General features: G+C 34.9%; 1 protein-coding gene across 3 annotated transcripts; it reads left to right on the top strand.

Annotated features, from left to right (window-relative positions):
* Positions 1-702: 702 nt before the first annotated feature.
* Positions 703-13,859, top strand: LOC122402779 (glutamate receptor ionotropic, kainate 2-like). Of its 3 annotated transcripts, none has more exons than XM_043405868.1 (16): positions 703-804; positions 3,728-3,834; positions 4,555-4,713; positions 4,803-4,984; positions 5,609-5,766; positions 5,838-5,979; positions 6,450-6,752; positions 7,427-7,645; positions 8,146-8,352; positions 8,443-8,527; positions 9,058-9,334; positions 9,533-9,731; positions 10,986-11,211; positions 11,647-11,762; positions 12,710-12,859; positions 13,349-13,859. In XM_043405868.1, exons 2-16 carry the CDS (start codon positions 3,765-3,767, stop codon positions 13,529-13,531), a joined length of 2,676 nt encoding a protein of 891 aa, XP_043261803.1. In that variant the 5' UTR covers positions 703-804; positions 3,728-3,764; the 3' UTR covers positions 13,532-13,859. The 3 variants fall into 3 exon arrangements, with proteins under 3 accessions (XP_043261803.1, XP_043261800.1, XP_043261801.1); XM_043405865.1 differs by having other exon boundaries at positions 10,968-11,211; XM_043405866.1 differs by having other exon boundaries at positions 718-804; positions 3,753-3,834; positions 10,968-11,211.
* Positions 13,860-19,762: the final 5,903 nt, after the last annotated feature.

Genomic DNA, 19,762 nt, shown 5'->3' with positions numbered 1-19,762 from the left:
CGGAGTATGACACATAATCGCGACTCACCTGCCACGCGAGTTCATCTTGAATTTTACATAACGTTTACTTATCGTACAAACGTACTTCCGGTCACGCTTAATTTTTAGCATCGGACATAACTGGTTTCCCATTTAATATTCCATCTCATGATTCATTTCACAAACTCGTTTGATAATAGCACCAGTCCGGATACAGCAATTACCTGTTTGTCACTTACATTCACGCTCCAAAGAAATTATAACGTTAAAAAAAAAAAAATGGTTATCATATAATATAAATCCTTCCGTTCACTTTATTTTCACAAAATGTTTATCCGCCAAGCGGAGAAATCCCCGACGTCGAACATTTAACACTGATCGCTAGGCGACGACGATTACGAAAAGATGAATTACGTTAATGGTATCGTGAATGGTATTAGCTTCTAGTAAAAGGCTTTTAATCGACTGTTTAGTTTTTAATACGAGAGTAGTGTTTAGCGGTTCGAGGATTCGTGAAAGTACGAAAAGCGTGAACGGTGAACGACGAGTCCTTGCGTGTGCAAAAAGCATGATTCGCGGACAGCGTGTCGTCGAAAAGCTACTGGCGGCGGTTCTAACAATAAGTTAGATCCAAGGTAGGTGCCCGCCATGTTACGGTGTACAAATGAATCGAAGAGGTTTGGAAGGGAGGCTGCGTGTGCGCAGTGAAAAGCCACTCGAGAAGTGGCATTCGGAATTAGAGTGCATGCCGCGGTGTTCCTTCTGAAAAGCACGTTTATCAAACTTCTGTTCCAGGTGACGGGTTAAGTGTAATTGAAATTTTAGGTAAGTCCCAACAGCCTTTAACACTCGCTGTGTTCTTCGAGCATGCGACGAAGAAAGCTCCTAAAACTCCGTCCTTTCGATTCGAAAATCTTCCAGTCCTCCAAGAACAGAGTTACAACTTATTTATCGATAACCATCCGTTGCACGAATTTTACTTTGTCTTGATCAATAATTTAGGCAAATAACTCGTTGGATTTGCAGACGTATTAATACCGTATTAATACCGAGTACCGTTTTCTCGACGGACTTAACAGTTTCTATCGAGTTCGTTCTCGGAACGAAAGGAACAGGAAGAAATAATCACGTTCCTCGAGTTCGTTCGGAAATAAATTTTTACGAGGCCAAAATTGTCTTCGTAACGTCGTCGAAACGACGTTTGAATTTTTAATAGAAAGACGGGAAGGAAAATTCTGAGAACTAAAAGCACACGCCTGTTCTCGAAAATACGAAATTAAACGTAAACCTAAGTCGGTCAGGAGGCGTCGTTGATTGCGATTCAACGGAAACTATGTCACAGAGCTTATAAGCGACAAGCACCAATGGCGACAACGCCCTGCGTCTAAATATATCGGAGTTGTTGCGCGCACTCGAAGATTTTCGTGCGTTTTTCATGACACGTTCCCGCAACTGTCGCGACTGATACGCGCTGAAACGACACTATGAAAGAGGCGCCCGAACGATGAACGATCGAACGAAAAAGAACGCATCAATCTGGACGCGTTTGGCAGACTGACAGTAGAGATAGGGCAAGTTCAACATACACGGTACATCTACCAAGTATTAGGATCGATTTTTTTTTAAGAGACAATCTGATCTCGATTTATGCCGAATTTTATGAATATAATTACGGGTACTTGAAAATAGATCTTCGTTGAACATAACCTTGTTATACTGTATACTGTAGTCATAGATTCGAACGTCGAACAAAGATCGACCATAAAATTAGATCTTGGAACGGTTGAAATGTTTCGTTGAGCGTTTGGAAGTGAAACAGTAACGTGATCGAACACTTTCCGCTTGCATGGACAGTTCCAAAATGGACGGGAGGCATTGACAAAAGGGTCGTTCCACGTGAAATCGAACACCTTTTAGAGTAATTATCAAATTATGTACAGCTTTGGGCATGTTGTAGTCTTTAGCGATATTTAGACGTGTTTCGAAGGATATTTCAAAATTTTAAATTTGTTTAAGTTACCTTTTTTTTTTTAAAAAAAAATTATAGCTGCTTACAATGAAAACAGAGTATTGAAAAAAATTGTTTTCCACCATTTTTCGATGGAATGAATCTTTTACACTTTTCTCGTTCAACTGAAACGATCGACCAGAACGCAATGCATAATTTACAAGGAAAATACCCTCGTGGAATCGTTCCAAACGATTTTAACTACTTCGAAATCACGATTAAATTTATACGATAAAATATATCGGAGATGTTCAGTTTGCGACTCCAAAGTTGTTGACCACGGCTTCTTTTATTATTACCACGGAACGAAGTAATTTCATCAATAATCCAAAAGAAGAAAACAAAAGGTATAAAATAATGTGCAATGTATAGGCAAATGTTTTTTTTTCACGTCTGAAACAATAGAGTCGACGAGCAAAACGTCGAACGAGAATTTGACAGACCAGAAGCCTCCTTCGGTAGGCTTAAATAAATAACGGAACTCAATATTGGAGGATTGATTTTAGACGGATGTAAATGTTTACGCGCGCCGAGAATTCGGGCGTGTAATAGTTTCCGTTTAGTTTACACAAAGTCTTACGGTTAAGTGCTCGTTCAGATCCCAGCAGTCAGCAGCTTGCAACGAATCGCGTATACGTGATCTTCTTGCAAATAAACCTGCGTCGACCCGTACGCTGGCTGCCTTTGAAGCTAATCCGAATATGTGTCCGTCATGAATTTTTCGAAAGAAAATTCAACAAAATGTTGATAAGAAAAATTTGTTCGCTGCATTCGATGGCGAATGGAAGCCATAAATAAAGATTTTAATTCAATTTTTATTAGATTATTTTACTTTTTATTAGTAATCACTAAAATAGAAATGAGACTGCTTAATGGGTGCTATTAAAACTCGACATAAAATAATTTGAAGTAAAAAGTCAATGAAATTATTTAAATTTATCTCAATGGATATATCTTTGTCTATTATTTATTGCCGTTAAAAAATTATTTAGTGATTATTGACGCACGTTTGAACAAAAAGATGCCCGGGTATATTGTAATTTTATTTATTTCCGTGGAGATTATCGGTTGTTTTTAATTCTATACATTTTTGTTTGCGATATAGCGGTGTGATAATTAAAAAATAGTTTTCAAAATATTTATGAGTCTTATAAAATAAATAGCGATTGGTTATCAATCTGAAACGATTTTTATTATGGCATTTGACTCGTACGTTTTGTCACTTTCGGAGCAAACATAATTCTATCACCTATACATTGTATTTATCATTGTACATATTTCTCATCCGTGTACTTAAATGATTATTGTATTTTATCAAACCTTTCATTATTTTTACATATCTTTTAAATTTCTATTACTTCGTATTTAACTTATTTTTACTATCATTGTATTTTTTTACTTCAATGTTATATTTATTGCTTCCATCAGTTCACTTAAATGCTATATGATTTATCTCATAATCTTATTACCGGCTTTATAGATTATACAATAATTATGTTTACTTTGAAAATGACTCCAAACTTTTTAAAAAGATTAACTTTTTTAGAACCGATAAGTGGTCGTTGTTATTATATCAACGAATATGCTTTATTATAAAATAATTATACATTTGTGGGCTTGGTTGCAAAGTGCAAATTAGCCCTCGGGAAAGAATGAGTTTGACATGCTTTATTGTATATGGATTGTTGAGGTTGGTTAACAAAGTTTGCTACGAGTTCTTACTTTCAATTGTTGTTACAGGTTAATTGTTGCTTTCTCCGCGTAGAATGATTACAAGATGTTGATCAAATGTCTCCCGTTGATCTTGTTCTCCTGTGCTCTAGGATTCCCCAAAAGGGTTCATATAGGTAAGGAAAAGTACTTTGTTTTACTTACGGACGAATTAGAACAAAGAAGTCTCAAAGTATTCAAAAAGTCCCTTTTCCTTTAATTAATCATTTATTAATTTTACATCTGTCCAAATTCATATTTATTTGACGCAATAAATATCCTTTGATCCGATTAAAGTAATATTAATTACATTTAAGTATAATATTTGGGATACATTTGTATTATAATCTGTATTCAAATCTGTTATTCTTATAGAAACACTAAAAGTGGAGACAATATAAGATTTTATATTCTTGCCAATTATGCGAATATTAACCCTTAACCATAGAAAACAAAAAGTTATACTACGGGAATATGTAAAGAATTTCGTTTCATTTTCTATTTATTTATCGTTATTATAGTTCGGGACAATATTTCGTATTTAATAAATTAAGGTTACAAACAAAATTGTTAAACTGCAAAGGTTAATTTCTTTTACACGACATTGACAAAATATTGTTAAAAGCCGTGTTGATTTTTCAAATTTAGATAAACATTTTTTTTGCCCCGTATCTTTTTTTTACACAAAGATGTTCCTATATTTGCACGACGCTTAAATGGAAAGTGAAACAAGGTTAGCGTTAAACGCGTGAAAGGAAAATGAAGAAAAATCGATTCGTTTAGCTTCCTAGGTTCGCATACACCGTCGGAATAAATTCGTAAAGAGAGACACGCCTGTTTATGTGCAACTCTTTCAGGAGGATTGTTCGACGATGGCGAGGAGATACAGAGAACCTTCGAAACGTCCGTGAAATCAGTGAACAAAGAACGTTTCAAGAACGCGGAGTTAGCCAACGTGTTTCTCGTAGCAAAATCTAACCAAGTTGTAACGGACACGTTTGAAGTGTTTTTAAAAGGTAGAGAGCTTTCGGGTTCAAAGGTTTGCGTTTACATTTTTCACCGTAACGTTATTCGATGCGATCGATTCTCATTGGAATGTTTCTAGTATGCGAGCTGATGGGCACGGGAATCGCTGCGATTTTCGGTCCCCAGAATGTGGTCACTTCGGAACACGTACAGAGTATATGTGACACTATGGAAATGCCTCACATTTATGCCAGATGGGAGCCCATGCAAATACGCGGCAAGGGGATTAACTTGTATCCTCACGCGGAAACTCTCTCTGTGGTACGTGGAATGTGACGAGTTTCGCAAGTTAAATCGAACAATTTTCAATGTTAGGAGGATGTTAAAAACGCCCAATTTAGAGAGAAACAGTCAAAAATCAAATTTTCAGTAAAATAGTTCTTATTTACGCATCATCGATACGTTAGTCATATTTGTACATTGAAAATGTAATTTCTAACTGTTAAATTGAAAGAAATATTTTTCTATACATATAATAAAGACGAAACAAAATTGTTTGAATAACTTGTAGTGATAACTTTGTTACTATTCGTTATTGCTTACCGATTCGGAAAACAAATTATCTCAAGAAAGAGCATTCAGGAGCGGATGAAGTTTATACTAATTCAAACTGTATAACATGAACCGATCTTAGTGCAAAAATGAAAAAAATATAGGTATATGTTTCGAGTTTTTGTAATCCTCTTTAGCGATTGGGAAACACGACAAAAAAGTAATAAGATTAGAATCATTGGAACTTACCCGTATCATTAAATGTGAGAGTTTTTAATTATTAAAATTAAACCAGAACACTTGATATGTTGCTTGCTTTATCATACCGATAATTATTTTTCAGAAGCACTTGGCACCGTGATTTCATCAAAGAAATATTTTCTATGTTATTAGATTTTCGATCTATTGATTACGGATTTCGAATGGAAATCGTTTGGAATATTATACGAAAACACCGACAGTTTAATTCGTACTCATCGTTTGTTGGAACGTTGGGATGCCCGCGGTCATACGATCTTTCTGTACCATTTAGGATCTGGTCCTAGTTACAGGTACGTAAATTTATATTAATTCTTATACTGTAGCTCACGAATTGTTCATCGTTGCACCGAATTTCGTACAGGAAGGTGATGCGAGAGATAAAAGACGCGGAAATCGAAAACATTATTATCGATTCTTCCATCGAGATTCTCGCAGAGGTGCTGAAACAAGCACAGCAAGTCGGTATCATGTCGGAGAAGAATAAGATCATAGTGACTTCACTGGTAAAGTAATTTTCTCGTTCTTTTATATGGCACGAAAACAATCAAATTGCCAATAGTTACGCAGTTTATCGAATCGTTACATTCATTTACATTCTTCTACAATTTCTTCGCTCGAGACTTCGTTTTCGAGAAAATGGAATTTGAGGTTGTTGCCCCACTACGCAATGCGATTTATTTATCGTGTATTCGATTACCAGCTATTAGAAATTCTAAGCAAAATTTGAAAAACGATCATTCGACCAGTCGCGTTAGGTTTAGTATTAAATAGAAATATCCCACTGATTGCAGTAATTAAGACATATTAACAGGTTGATATTAAAGCAAGTAAAGAATCGTAGATGCCGGATGTGCATCGGGATTGAGTTTTTACCGTGGAAATTGCTTTTAATTACCGTTGCCTTTTAGTTTTCGACGAACAGTTTAATAATCGAGTATCATTGAACGGTTCGTCGGTTGTACGGTCGTTTCAGGACTTTCAAACGCTCGATCTGGAGCCGTACCAATTTTCCGGCGTGAACTTTACGGGAGTACGTCTGATCGATCCCAACAATAACATCGTACAGAATATCGTGAGAATGCACAAGAACGAATGGGGCTTGACCGATCCTTCACAGCTACGCGTTGAGCCAGCTCTTATGTACGACGCCGTGCAACTTTTCGCGAGGGCTTTCAAACGTTTAAAGGACGCCATTCACGGCGACGTGAAACAACTATCCTGCAACGGTAGTTTGAGTTGGGAGCACGGCTACAGTTTGAGCAACTTTATGCGTCTCGTAAGTATGTCTGTTTACTTATACGGAATGTGCCAAAATGCCAAGAAATAATATTTTTGCTCGTAAAAACCTTAGTTTTCGAGAAAATTTAGCGTAATCCATCATGGACCAAAGAGTCATTCTTTACAAGACTGCGTAGAAAATTAGTTAACTATTGGGTTGTTCGGGAAGTAGTTTTTTTTGTTTTCTTGTGGTCACATGAAACGACTTTGGTTCCATCATGATAATATCAGACCTCGCGCAAGTTTAGTAACTCGTCAGAAGCTATTGCAGTTTGGATGGAATGTGCTACCACAACCACCATACTCCCCAGATCCGGCCAATCCGGATTATTACTTGTTTTGGTCTTTGAAAAATTTTTTAAACGATAAAACATTTACTTAAAGCGACGACGCACCTGCATCGGTTTTTTATAAATAAACGTCAAAAATTTTATGAGCATGTTGGACCAAAATGACCAGTACGCGATTCAATAAAATATTCATATATTATAAGAAAATTGTTCCTTTCCACGAAGGAGAAAAACGAAATTACTTTCCGAACAACCCGATACAATGTTTAATTACGAAGTATTATTTTGATGGAACGAAACTATAAAATAAATCATTGATATCGACGATCAAAGAAAGGAATATAGTATAACCTTTTTAGATGTTTCCGCCGACTATTTTCAGAGCGAAATGGAAGGTTTGACAGGTTTGATTAAGTTCGACACGGCTGGCTTTCGCAGCGATTTCCAGTTGGACGTGTTGCGCTTGGCGGAAGACGGTTTGAAGAAGATTGGAATGTGGAACAGCACCAACTCCATAGAATGGCAACCGGAAAGCGAACCCCCGAAGTCAGACATGGAGTTCAGTCTTCAGAATAAAACGTTCATCGTTTTGATAGCCATTGTACGTGAGCAATCGAAATTCAAAAATCGAAACGGAAAAGGAAATGGGAATTAAATTTATTCACTACGAACCACTATTAAAAAAGAGCAAAATTATTAAATGTTGGTTTCCTCGAAGCGTATTAAAACTAATTCGAAAGTTTGGGAGAAGAAATTTTTGTTATGTTTATGTTCTCTCGGAGCAGATTGCGCGGTTAAACAAAAATAACGCCACATATACACACAAATTAGAAATACTATTCACATAGTATAGTTTTAAATTTATCTTCAATTTTTTATATTGTAAGTATATATTTTTCTAGTTTTCGTTCTCAGGCCGAAGATAACTTGAATTTAAATCAAAAGGGGTTCAAATTAAATTTAAATTTAATTTTCTCGACCATTTGTGTTAAGACGAACAAAGAGTACAAATAGAAAATAGTTCCTTTCGATTGAACTAAAAACCGCAGTAGAAAATTGAATACAGCAAAGTTAGATTGCTACGAACATTGTACGTTGCAGAGCCACCCTTATGGCATGTTGAAGGAATCTGCGGACATGATGACCGGAAATGACCGTTACGAAGGATTTGGTATCGATATTATTCAAGAGCTCAGTAAAATGCTCGGCTTCAATTACACGTTCGAAGTGCAAGCGGATAATGTTTACGGGTCCTACTCGAAGTCTCTAAGAAGATGGACGGGGATGCTGGGAAAAATTATGGCCGACGTTAGTTTCGATGACGTTCACATTGAGGCATGCTGTAATTCAGCAGCGGAGAGGAATTAAAATACAATATCCGGTGAAATTATGTTGCAGGAGGCTCATCTAGCTATTACTGATTTAACCATAACGTCTGAACGGGAAGCAGCGGTGGATTTTACGATGCCCTTCATGAATTTAGGTATAACTTGTTAAAATCAACCTAGTACACCAAGTACCTATAACCGGAAATCATAACTATAATAAGATATTTATAATAATATAATAAGAGATTAAATTTTTTCTTTATATTAACTAACCATTACGAATTAGGACTATTTACAATGATATCCCAGGAACAAAAAATGTCCTTATCACTTTCACAATTAAGTTTTTAAAGGATTCAGGTTTATCATCATTGAATTGTAGTTTTAATTGCTAAAACAAAATATCGAATGAATTATCAACGTCCAAGATATACGATATGCGCGATACAATTGACAAGAAACGTAATAAAGACAAATTGTCGATGAAACAAAATGGTATCCTACGAAGAATACTCTGTATACTATCAACATCCACCATAAAATAATTAAACATTTAAATCTTTGGAATATCGAAATTAGTGATCGCAACTTCCGAAAATTTCCAACGTTTTAAAAACCTGAACTCATCGGATTCAAATTTTTCTGACAGATATTTGGATACATTGATTTGTTCGATTGTTCGCAGGAATAAGCATCTTATACCGAAAACCAACGAAAACACCACCCAGTTTGTTCTCTTTCTTGTCTCCATTCTCTGCTGGTGTCTGGTGGTATTTGATCGGATCCTACATATCCGTGTCCTTGCTACTATTCACGATAGGCAGGATATGCCCGGCTGAATGGAACAACCCCTATCCGTGTATAGAAGAGCCTGAGGAACTGGAGAATCAGTTCACTTTCAAGAATTCCCTCTGGTTCACAATCGGTAGTATTATGCAACAGGGTTCCGAGATCGCACCTATGTAAGTTTAATTCACTTGAATTTGAACTAAAATAATTATACATATACATGACTGCATGGTTAATTAATTGCACACATTTCTTAATTATCATTTCATTAAATTCCACTTTTTCTAAAGGCAAGATTAAGAAAGTTAACAAACAAACGACTATGGTGCACTTATTCTCGATTGTAATATTGATTGAATTTCCGTTAACAGAGGTCTTTCGACGCGAATGATGGCTACTTCCTGGTGGTTCTTTTGCTTAATCATGGTATCGTCTTATACAGCCAACTTGGCGGCGTTTTTGACCGTCGAAACGGTAGTGTCACCGTTCTCAAACGTTGAAGAATTAGCAAACAAGAAGACGATCAAATACGGTGCTAAAGTGGGCGGGTCTACCTTGATGTTCTTCAAAGTAAGTGTTTACTGCGAATATTTCATATTCTTTAGGCAATTAGTAAATATCGAACGTGAAGAAAGAATAATGCAGTTGTCAGTAGTAAACAATTTTACAGGATCAATACAGCACCCGATGTTCTTGTTTCGAATGTAAGAAATATTTACGAGTTTCAAGTAGTTGTTGATGTCGTACTACCCTACTGAGTTCAAGTTAAGCGAAAGACTGTTGATATAAATGCTTTATTTAACCCTGAATTATTAACCCCCGTCTGGTCATAAGGTATAATTATGAACAAGCCGCCTGAAAGATCATATGCACTAAATAAGATAACACGGTGTGGAGAATTAATTTTAATTTTTATACAAGATTGCTGCAGAGTGTAAAATAATAGCAGATTATAAAATTTAGAAATTTTGTACTTTCAGTTTGGATATTCTTAGTATTTTCGATGAGGACACGAATAGAGAGATCGAAATTTTTAAACCAGAATTGAGTGTTCCGCGGTATCTAATAAATTACTATTTTTTAATATTAAAAGAGTAACTTTTTCGTCGAAGAATATCTTATTGTTTCGTATATCGATTTTAAGGCGAATTAAATAATCCCATAATATTTATTATATAATCGTAGAAAATAGATCGTCCAGTACCTGCTTAATCACGAATAGATTATCAACCCCAATAGTTTACCATATCCCTGTCATATCAACGTAAATGTTGTAATGTATTTTAAACAATGCTTAAATATATGTATGATATGAAACCAATAATACAAGATCGAGATTAGTTTGGTTAAAAATGCTCCCAAAATTATCTTTTTAGCTTTTGGTTATCATTTTAACACGTTGACTGTCCTGTTAGTCACCCGTTGCGAACCCTAATAATTCCATCTCATTCAGAATGCTATAAATAAATAACACGTGCATATTTAGACTATCAAATATTTCAAATTACTTTTTCCATTAAAATTTTACGGATTATCCAATATTATCGTAGAGCATAGAAAACTGGCTTGTTTGTCCCACGTGTTAATACTTGCATATACATATGTATAGATTCCGTATCTGCATAATAAAGAATTAAACACAATGTCGCATTAATTAATCGCATAATCAGTCGAATACGTACATTGAAATTCAACTGTCTCCACCCCTATACTAATCAAATGTAACGACATAACAGGAAGCAATTAGTGTCGCTCGCTAGGCAAACAATACTTGAAGCCCTTCATTCTAATTCAGTTTTTTGAAAGAATTATGCCCATGTCAAGGAATCCAACTACACGGTCTACAAAGATATGTTCGATACGATGATGGCGAATGCGGAAGACGTATTGCCTCCGGACAACGACTCTGGCCTGAAGAAAGTGCTGAGGGAGGAATACGCGTTCCTAATGGAGTCCAGCTCGATAGAATATATCACCGAAAGACATTGCAACGTGACGCAGATCGGTGGGCTCCTCGATGCAAAAGGCTACGGTATCGCCATGAAAAAATGTAAGTTTCAGCCGAATACAGTATTGACTGCCATATTGTCATAGACTCCAGACCAGTGGTTCTACACTTTCTTTTTCTACAGACTCATTTTGAAAGCCTAATGATGCTCATGGACCCTTTCTATATAATGTTTATCAGAATAATGATCTTAAATATTAGCTAAATCAATGTTTTTTAACCGATTTCCTCCGTTTACTAGCGTAAGTCGTTATTTTCAATTTTGAAAATAGCGAATATCAGACAAATTTAAAAAGCAAGTACACTTTCCCTTCCTTCCCTGTGATCTCAACATTTTCTGCTAAATATTTAGCTATTAAAAGTTAGAAAATCTGATATCGTCTAAATTAATACTGGGGGAGTTCTGTAACGACGTAGTCAGCTTTTCTTTTTTTTTACTTATTCGCGAAACAGTAGTCATAATTGTAAATATTTTAGATTCGCCTTATCGTCACGCATTGAATACTGCTGTACTGAAGCTCCAGCAAAGTGGCTTGATCACGGAACTGAAGACGAAATGGTGGACGCAGAAGCGAGGAGGAGGAAAGTGTCGGGTATGCGTGCATGAATATTTAAGTAGAACCAGATGAAACGGAAATGCGTTAAATACATTACGCGTGAAATTCAATTCCAGTTATACAGTATTATTAATGAACGATACGGATACACCTTTTAAGATACGGTAATATCACGATCACAGAGTGATATCTTATAGTGAGATTATTAGTATAAGTCGTTTTTCGAGTTATGTATATAATATACAGAAACAAATAACCTACAGAAAACTAACATTTATCAATAGCCCTCTTTTAATATAATAGTTTACCTCCGCATTTACTCCTGAGATTTATCTGTTGCAAACAAGAATTCAATAATAATTTAAACTTGAATCTTCGGTTGACCCGTTTTAATTTAATAGTTATATATTAATTTTCATTTTTGCATATAATCATATGAAATTTTAATCTTTTTAACATCTATTATTTTACGTATATTAGTACACTAATACAGGGTGTTCGGCCATCCCTGGGAAAAATTTTTAATGAGTGATTCGAGGGGCCAATATAAGACGAAAATCAAGAATACCAATTTGTTGATTAAGGCTTCGTTAAAAAGTTATTAAAAAATTTAATTAAAAAATTTTACATCATTCTGAAAAAATTATTTTTGGTTACGGAGATCAATTGCAATCATTTTTGGTAAATACACATACCCCCGAAATCCTGCGCATTTTCGAGAAAAAAATTCAGTATGGCTGGAATTTTAAACGTTAATAACTTCTTAACGAAGCTTCCATCAACAAATTGGTATTCTTGATTTTCATCTTACTTTGGCCCCTAGAATCTTCCATTAAAATTTTTCCCAAGGATGGCCGAACACCCTGTACAGCCACGAAAGTATGCTTAAATTAGTAGTTAACGATAAGATATTTACTGTACTAAAATAAATAATTGTAATAGTGAAATGCACAAGCAAAATGTCATATATAAATAATTTGTAGGAGGACGGTGGTCAAAGTCAAGCGGAAGAATTGGATCTCGATAACGTGGGAGGTGTTTTCTTAGTACTGACTGTAGGCGTTGCCCTGTCCTTTTTCTACACTATAATAGAGCTGCTCTGGGATATTATCGCTACATCTAGACGTGAAAACGTAAGCACAATTAAGAGATTATTTTTAGGGTAATTAAAAAATTTCGTTGCATACATTATCTTCGACAGCGATATAGTAAAAAAATTGCCATTATTCTTAAAAACTAGCAGGTATTTCTCTAAGGTCATTGAAATTTTTGAGGCGTTAAAGTGGAATGTGATCCAAAATACGTTGGTAAACTTTACTCTGACTACAGCAACCAATGCTGCTACATAATATATTGCTATATTGCACATATAATTTTAATGCCAGTTAATTTTATGGACACGTAACATTCTGAATTATAAATAATTTTAAAAAATCTCTACATCCGATGTACACGAATTATGTGCCACTGAAATAAATTTAGGCGGCTCGAATTTTTAATTTCGCAACTCACGTTGGCAGACTGACTTTACACGAACGTTCAACTACGCAAACGATATAACACTTGCGACAATAAGAGAGACAGATCACACATATCCATTGAAATGTATCATTATTCCTCAGGTTTCGTTCAAAGAAGAACTGATAGCCGAGATAAAATTCATCGTCAAGTGCAACAGTTCACCAAAACCAGTGAGAAGAAGAAAGGGTTCGTCGAATAGAAGCAGGGAGGACAGCACCAGAGGCTGCACACCCCCTTATGGTTTTATACCTACAATTAGAACTACGAGCTCCGACGACAAATGAAGAATGACAGAGAAATTGAATACAATAAACAATATGATTGTTAAAAGTTTTTTATTTACAACCAGCAAGTATAACTTTAACCACTAGTTCCTCGACCGATTCGCAATTAATTTTAATTTAGTTCGACGCATGCCAACATGGCGTAACTAAATACATCACAAATCGTATACTGAATTTAATGCCCAAAGGATTCGTCCAAGCTACGGTCGTGGATCTGTCTCTCTTTTGTAACATAACTCGCTTTCGAATAAATTTACGAAGTCAATTTTATTAATTGAAAGTACTGCGCGATACAATTACATTGCATTAAATCTGTCGGACCTCACACTGATTCTTTTCATTCTTTTCATTGCAGTGGACAAAAGGTATTCTCCTATCCACCCTCTTTTAGCATTGTTCCTAAAATTTACTTAACTTCTACAGTAAAAAGTATATCGTAACTTCTTCAATAATATAAGAGTATTGATACTATTACAGTAATGTATTATTATTTTTATGGGGTTTGATTCTGTTGCATTATTTAGATACGACACTGACAAAATCTCTCTCGTACATCCTTATCTTGATACCCTATTTTATTAGTTAATTCAAACCTTGATAGATCAATGCTATTTTTATATTTAAGAATTGAAAAGCGTACGAGTTGCGAACGATTGTATTTGTATAAACGAATTATTACTCGAATTAAAATTTATTGAAAAAGAAACTAAAATTGAAATCAGATTATTAGGTCAGTAATGCCATTATCCTGAGTCTTTAAAGTTTCTGCCGTTGAAGTTTCAAGATTAGATGTTTGCGGCCAACAGACTTTCATGATTCGATCGTTACTTCAACCTGTTTAGGTACAGTTTATCAGCATTTAATTTTTTATCTTGTATAAGTACTATTTACGACGTCACCGTTAATTAATTTTCAATTAATTGCCAATAGATATCAGCTGCAAAAATAGAACAACGCGTTGTCTTATTGCTTGTATATTACATTAGACACTTTCGAGAATCCATGTTTTACTACCTAGTTTACGATGTCCAAATATAGCGATCAGTATTTCTTCTTTTTAGTTTTATAATTGATTTTGCTGATGTAAAACAATATAAATGATTACCTCCTTTTGGTTCGATACGTTCAAATAAGAAAAAAAGTACTGTTATCACATTTTAGTATTTTTTTCGAACGTAACCAAAAAATAAGAGTTTCATATTTCCGCGAGCGAAAAATGAAAATTAATCGTACGCTTAAAACAGGAAGATCGTCTACAACGAATGAAAAGATACGTCTTTGTTAACCATTTTGATTAGCGTACTCCGTTCCAAAATATTTTCACAACAAAACAGGCTGGAACTTTATATCACGAAGGAAATAGACAGAAAAGTAGTTTGGAGCATCCACGAGTATAGAAAATGTTTTTCATCGTTTTTTTTTATAGTAAATGGTAATCTTTTTGCATACACATCGAACTCAGTTAACTGGTTAAAGTGTTTAGATTTAAGAATTAGTATAAGCTAATTAGCAAGCCTGCCGTGTACAAATCTGTATATTCTGCCAAGCAAAGATTGAATAAGCAATTTCTGTTTCACTCCTTCTATCATTTTTTACTTTAGTCGTCGCTGCTTCTTTTTAAAATGCAAGTGACTGGCCATGTGGGTGGTCCAAATAGTCCGTAATAAATCTCTGGTGGTCTGATCGAATGGAAAGATGCTTTCGATCGCAGAAGGATGAGTTGTCACGCGTGTCTGTCCGCAGATGTCCCTGATTCGGGGTCCTCCTCTTTGCCAGACGTCATAAGTCGAGTCATGGTTCCATAGTTCGCGACGGGATGCTGGGAGAAACGAGGAACCCGCTGATCAGGAACGTCGATCATCTTTCCCCTCGATAGAATTCACTAAGAGCTTCGCAATATCCTAGAGCCTACTGTACGGTTCGTGTTGCGTTTCTCCTAATTTTACCTAACAGTGAATCCCACAAGTACCTATTCGTACCCTCATTGCTTGTGGGAGAAATTTGTTGAAATCGAACGATGCATATAAGATTTTGCAATAAACTTTTTGCTATCAATGAACACATATATAAAGTTTATTTATACCAAATTATAACAAAATTGATTAACTAACAACAAAAATATATTCATTTCACTCTACATAATACGTAATAACAGTCCACAAAAGTATAAAGATTTAATTAAATAAATGAAACAATTACAACCGCAGTAATCCAAGTTCATTTTTTCGAAAACCAATTCCTTAATGCCTCGTTCAAACAAATGTTATTACATAACATTCCAATTTATATCTTCGCGTAGAATCTCTATCCTAGTTTGTTATTAGAGACCCTGTATAATGAAATAAACTAAAAATATCGATGACTGGATTAACATAGAAATCGATTAATTGTGGAATTAATTGAACGACGTCTAATGATCAAAGAATGTAAGAATAGGAGAAAGAAGGAGGAAACAGGCGAGGATCGAGCCTCGTAAATTCTACTGGTGTTTCGAATTGAACTAGAAAATCGTCGTTTTGTTTTCGCGGCGGTGTAAAACAAGGTCGTAAAAGGAATTTCACGATCGCGTAGGCATTCTGGTTTTTCCGGTTTCGGCCTACCTCTGTCGCCTATCGACAATTTTCTATTCTACGAGTGGAAAAATCGGTATCGTTGATCGCGAAGGAACCCAGAGTTTCTTCCGATACGACTCGCGGATTTTCGCGGTCGTGTAGCGATCAGGGACGTTTCGCGCACTTAGTTTCTTCCTTTTCGATGATAAGACGACGAATCAGCCTAATTTGTTGGCCTGATAACACGAGTAAAGTGCTGCCATAGACGAGGTATATAATATACCTCGTCTGTGGTATGACTATACTCCGTAAATAATTGCAATTAATCCTCTTCGCTAAAAATAATTTTTTTAGAATTATTTGACATTTTTTTTTCGCGATAAAAAAATTTAGACACCCGCGCCGTCGATTTTTCTGAAAAATTCGTAATTTTTTTTGACGCCCTACAGAAAAGTTGTCTAATACGTTTTTGTAGGTACCCATGAGCTCTACGTCAGAAACAAGTTTCATTGAAATATATTCACTATTGTAGGAGTTATGTTCGTTTGAAAATTGAACCACTTTTATGGGGATTTTTTTCTAGAAAGTGGGTAGGATTTCGGGGGTATGTCTATTCACCGAAAATGATTGTAATTAATCCCCTTAGCTAAAAATAATTTTTTCAGAACGATTTGGAACTTTTTAATTTCGTTGAAAAATTAGGCACCTACCCGAATTTTTTTCTAGAAAGTCGGTAAGATTTCGAGGGTATGACCACAGACGAGGTATATGAATAGACCTTTCACCTAATGTAATTTTTCGGCCCGAGTTTCTGGGGTCCCGGGACCTCATTACCATTTTCATGTCACTCGCAACGTTATCAACAGATTTAGAAATTAACACAAGAGGAAGTGAGACAGAATATAAAATTACATAAATTTTATTATTTTTGAACGGAATGAAAGCTGTATGGTCCAAAATTGAGCATCAATCGATTAATTTCATTGGAATAACTAATCGATTGAGATTATTTAAAGATTTCAAAATTATTAAAATACGTAAGGATCTCATTGATAAATACACCGCAAATCCTCTATTTTTTATTTTAATTTGTAATATATTATTTATTTAAAAACTAACTCGGCAAAATCGTATTTGCGACTCGAAATCAGTGTTATTAGACCGCACACCAGGACGAAGAAGGTATGTATGTGGAACTATAAGAAGAACGCAGCCATTAGCTCATATTATTTGCTATGTAATCAATAATTACATTAATTACATAGTAAATAATAATCCCCAGGTCTCACCTCGTGGAGGTTGCTGCGACTGGAGACCCACCCTAGCCTCGCCCCAACCACCCTTCCTTTGGCGAGGAATTCGAATACCTATCTAAGGGAGAAGCTATCGAAAAGTTAGAAACGAGCTACAAAAGGAGAGTTCTTAAAAGAACTGCTCAATCAAGAGATGAAGAACCTAACAAAATGTCAATACATGTGAGATGATACACATGTTTTCTAAAAAAGAAATTGAAATGTGCCACTGCACGCACGAACTCTGACCGATGAAGAGATCAAAAACCTAACAAAATGATACATGTGAGATAAACCAGCACATGTTTTCTAGAAACGAAATTGGAATGTTCAACTGCACGTACGAATCCTGATTACTAAAGTATCAATGTGTACTTTATTCCTAATTGTTCCTTCTTAAATAAATACTTGCATTATGGCAGTGCCTAACAAGACACTTGTACAAAACGAAGAAAGGATCCTGAAGATCCAACCAGAAATGTGCAACTGCACGTATGGCACCTTGCATATTAGAATTCTAATATGTATCTTAATATTAATCATTCCCACTTAAATTTACGCACACTTTTCGGTTATACTTAATAAACGGCAGGAGAACGTTTTTTTATCTTATAATCTATATACATTTGTACTTATATTCTAACGCAATCTGTAGAAACATGAAGGAAATATTTTCTTCTTGGTGTCTTCATCAATCCCACGATGTTTTCCTGAAACAAAAGCTCATATCCAATAAAATATATAACTCGTATAAAACAAATAAATATGAAAAAATATTTCTTCTTGGTGTCTTGATTAATCCCACGATGTTTCTCTGAAACATAAATCAGACAATAAATAAAATTGTATGAAATATTTCTCTAAGAGCGATCAAGATGGAATCCGTGTACCATTTCCAATTCCATTCTTCGATGATTATATATTCTGTAACAAGAACTTGTTCAAAGGATTAAAAGCTGAAATGAAAGTGTATTAATGAACACAGAAGAAAATAATTATATACCGTCAAGATAAACTAATGGTAATCGATCATAGAAAAAGTGATATTATGAAATTAATATTTGAGCTTCCACGAGTAAAAATTGATATTAAAAAGTTTAAAAACATAAATATTACGTGAAATTGAATGAAAATTCGCCTCCGTGTTAAGATAAATACGAAATAGATTGAAAATTTTATTCATTTGTTACCCGTAGATTTTATTTTTCGTTTCCTTTATGAAATAAACAATTTTTCAAGACGTATACATTGCAATAATTATATTTTACTGTATTCAAAACTAAATTAGGTTCATACAGGAAAAGCAATACCTAACGAAAATGTCGATTCTACGCGGCAATTAACTCTCAATATGAAATATCGAATTGCAATTTGCATACCCTTTTGATGCAAGCATTCTATTTTCCATCGATTAAAACAATGATCGCGAACAAACTTTGATTTATACAAAGAATACAGAATATTTATAAAAAATTCGCTATTTATAAATAACAATTGGATTGCAAACGTTATTATATCCCGTAAAAATTACCAACTCTAAGAATGAATAATTAGTGATGAAATTCAATCTACAATAAAATTAATCATAATATAGAATTTTTAAATGCATCACAAATCTGTGATGAAAATACATTCCCATATATTATAGATTTTAACACGTTATGAAGAATAAAACAATTGGTCTATTCGCAACAGTACTTTCAAGCAGTATTTCTTTTGAGAATAAACTCATAATTGGAATAAACGTCCACTCGTCTTAAATTCAAACAACGCGTGAGTGGACCATTCTTTCTTTCGCAACGCTAATTTATAAAATAAAAAGCTATACGCGAATGGTGCTTGTTATTCGTAAAATGAACCACGCAGGGTTCCTTTATTAATTAAATCGCGTGCACCTATATTCAATCATACGCAACACTAATTTTAATAATGACGTTGAGCCATTCGAGGCTTTGCAGAATCCCAGCTTTCTTCTCGATGATGCTGGTGCAGTGGGCAGCGTTTTGGCCAGCTTTTGGGCATTGAATCGCAACTCTAATTAATAAAAAACGCGACAAGTCAAGATCGCAACGCTAATTTATAATATAAAAATTCCAAACGCGATTTATAACAATAAAATCAACCGCGAATGATGATTATTCGGAACGCTACCCTGAAAAGTAAACGCGAAAAATAGTAATTCGCAACGCTAAGAACAAACCGATCGATACGTTCGCAACACTATTCTTAAATAACGATAAAAGCAATCGCGTATGGAATTCGCCACGCTACCCTGAAAAGGAAACGCGAAAAATAGGAATTCGCAACTCTACAAGTTAAACGCGATTATTATATATTCGCGACTCTATCTTTAATGGAAATACATTTATGTTTCGCAACGCTAATGC

This window comes from Colletes gigas, unplaced genomic scaffold (genome assembly GCF_013123115.1).
Source record: "Colletes gigas isolate AHSC1104 unplaced genomic scaffold, ASM1312311v1 Colletes_gigas_Sc00039, whole genome shotgun sequence".
NCBI classification, from domain to species: domain Eukaryota; kingdom Metazoa; phylum Arthropoda; class Insecta; order Hymenoptera; family Colletidae; genus Colletes; species Colletes gigas.
Note: the sequence above shows the minus strand (reverse complement) of the source record. Positions and strands in the feature narration are given on the sequence as shown.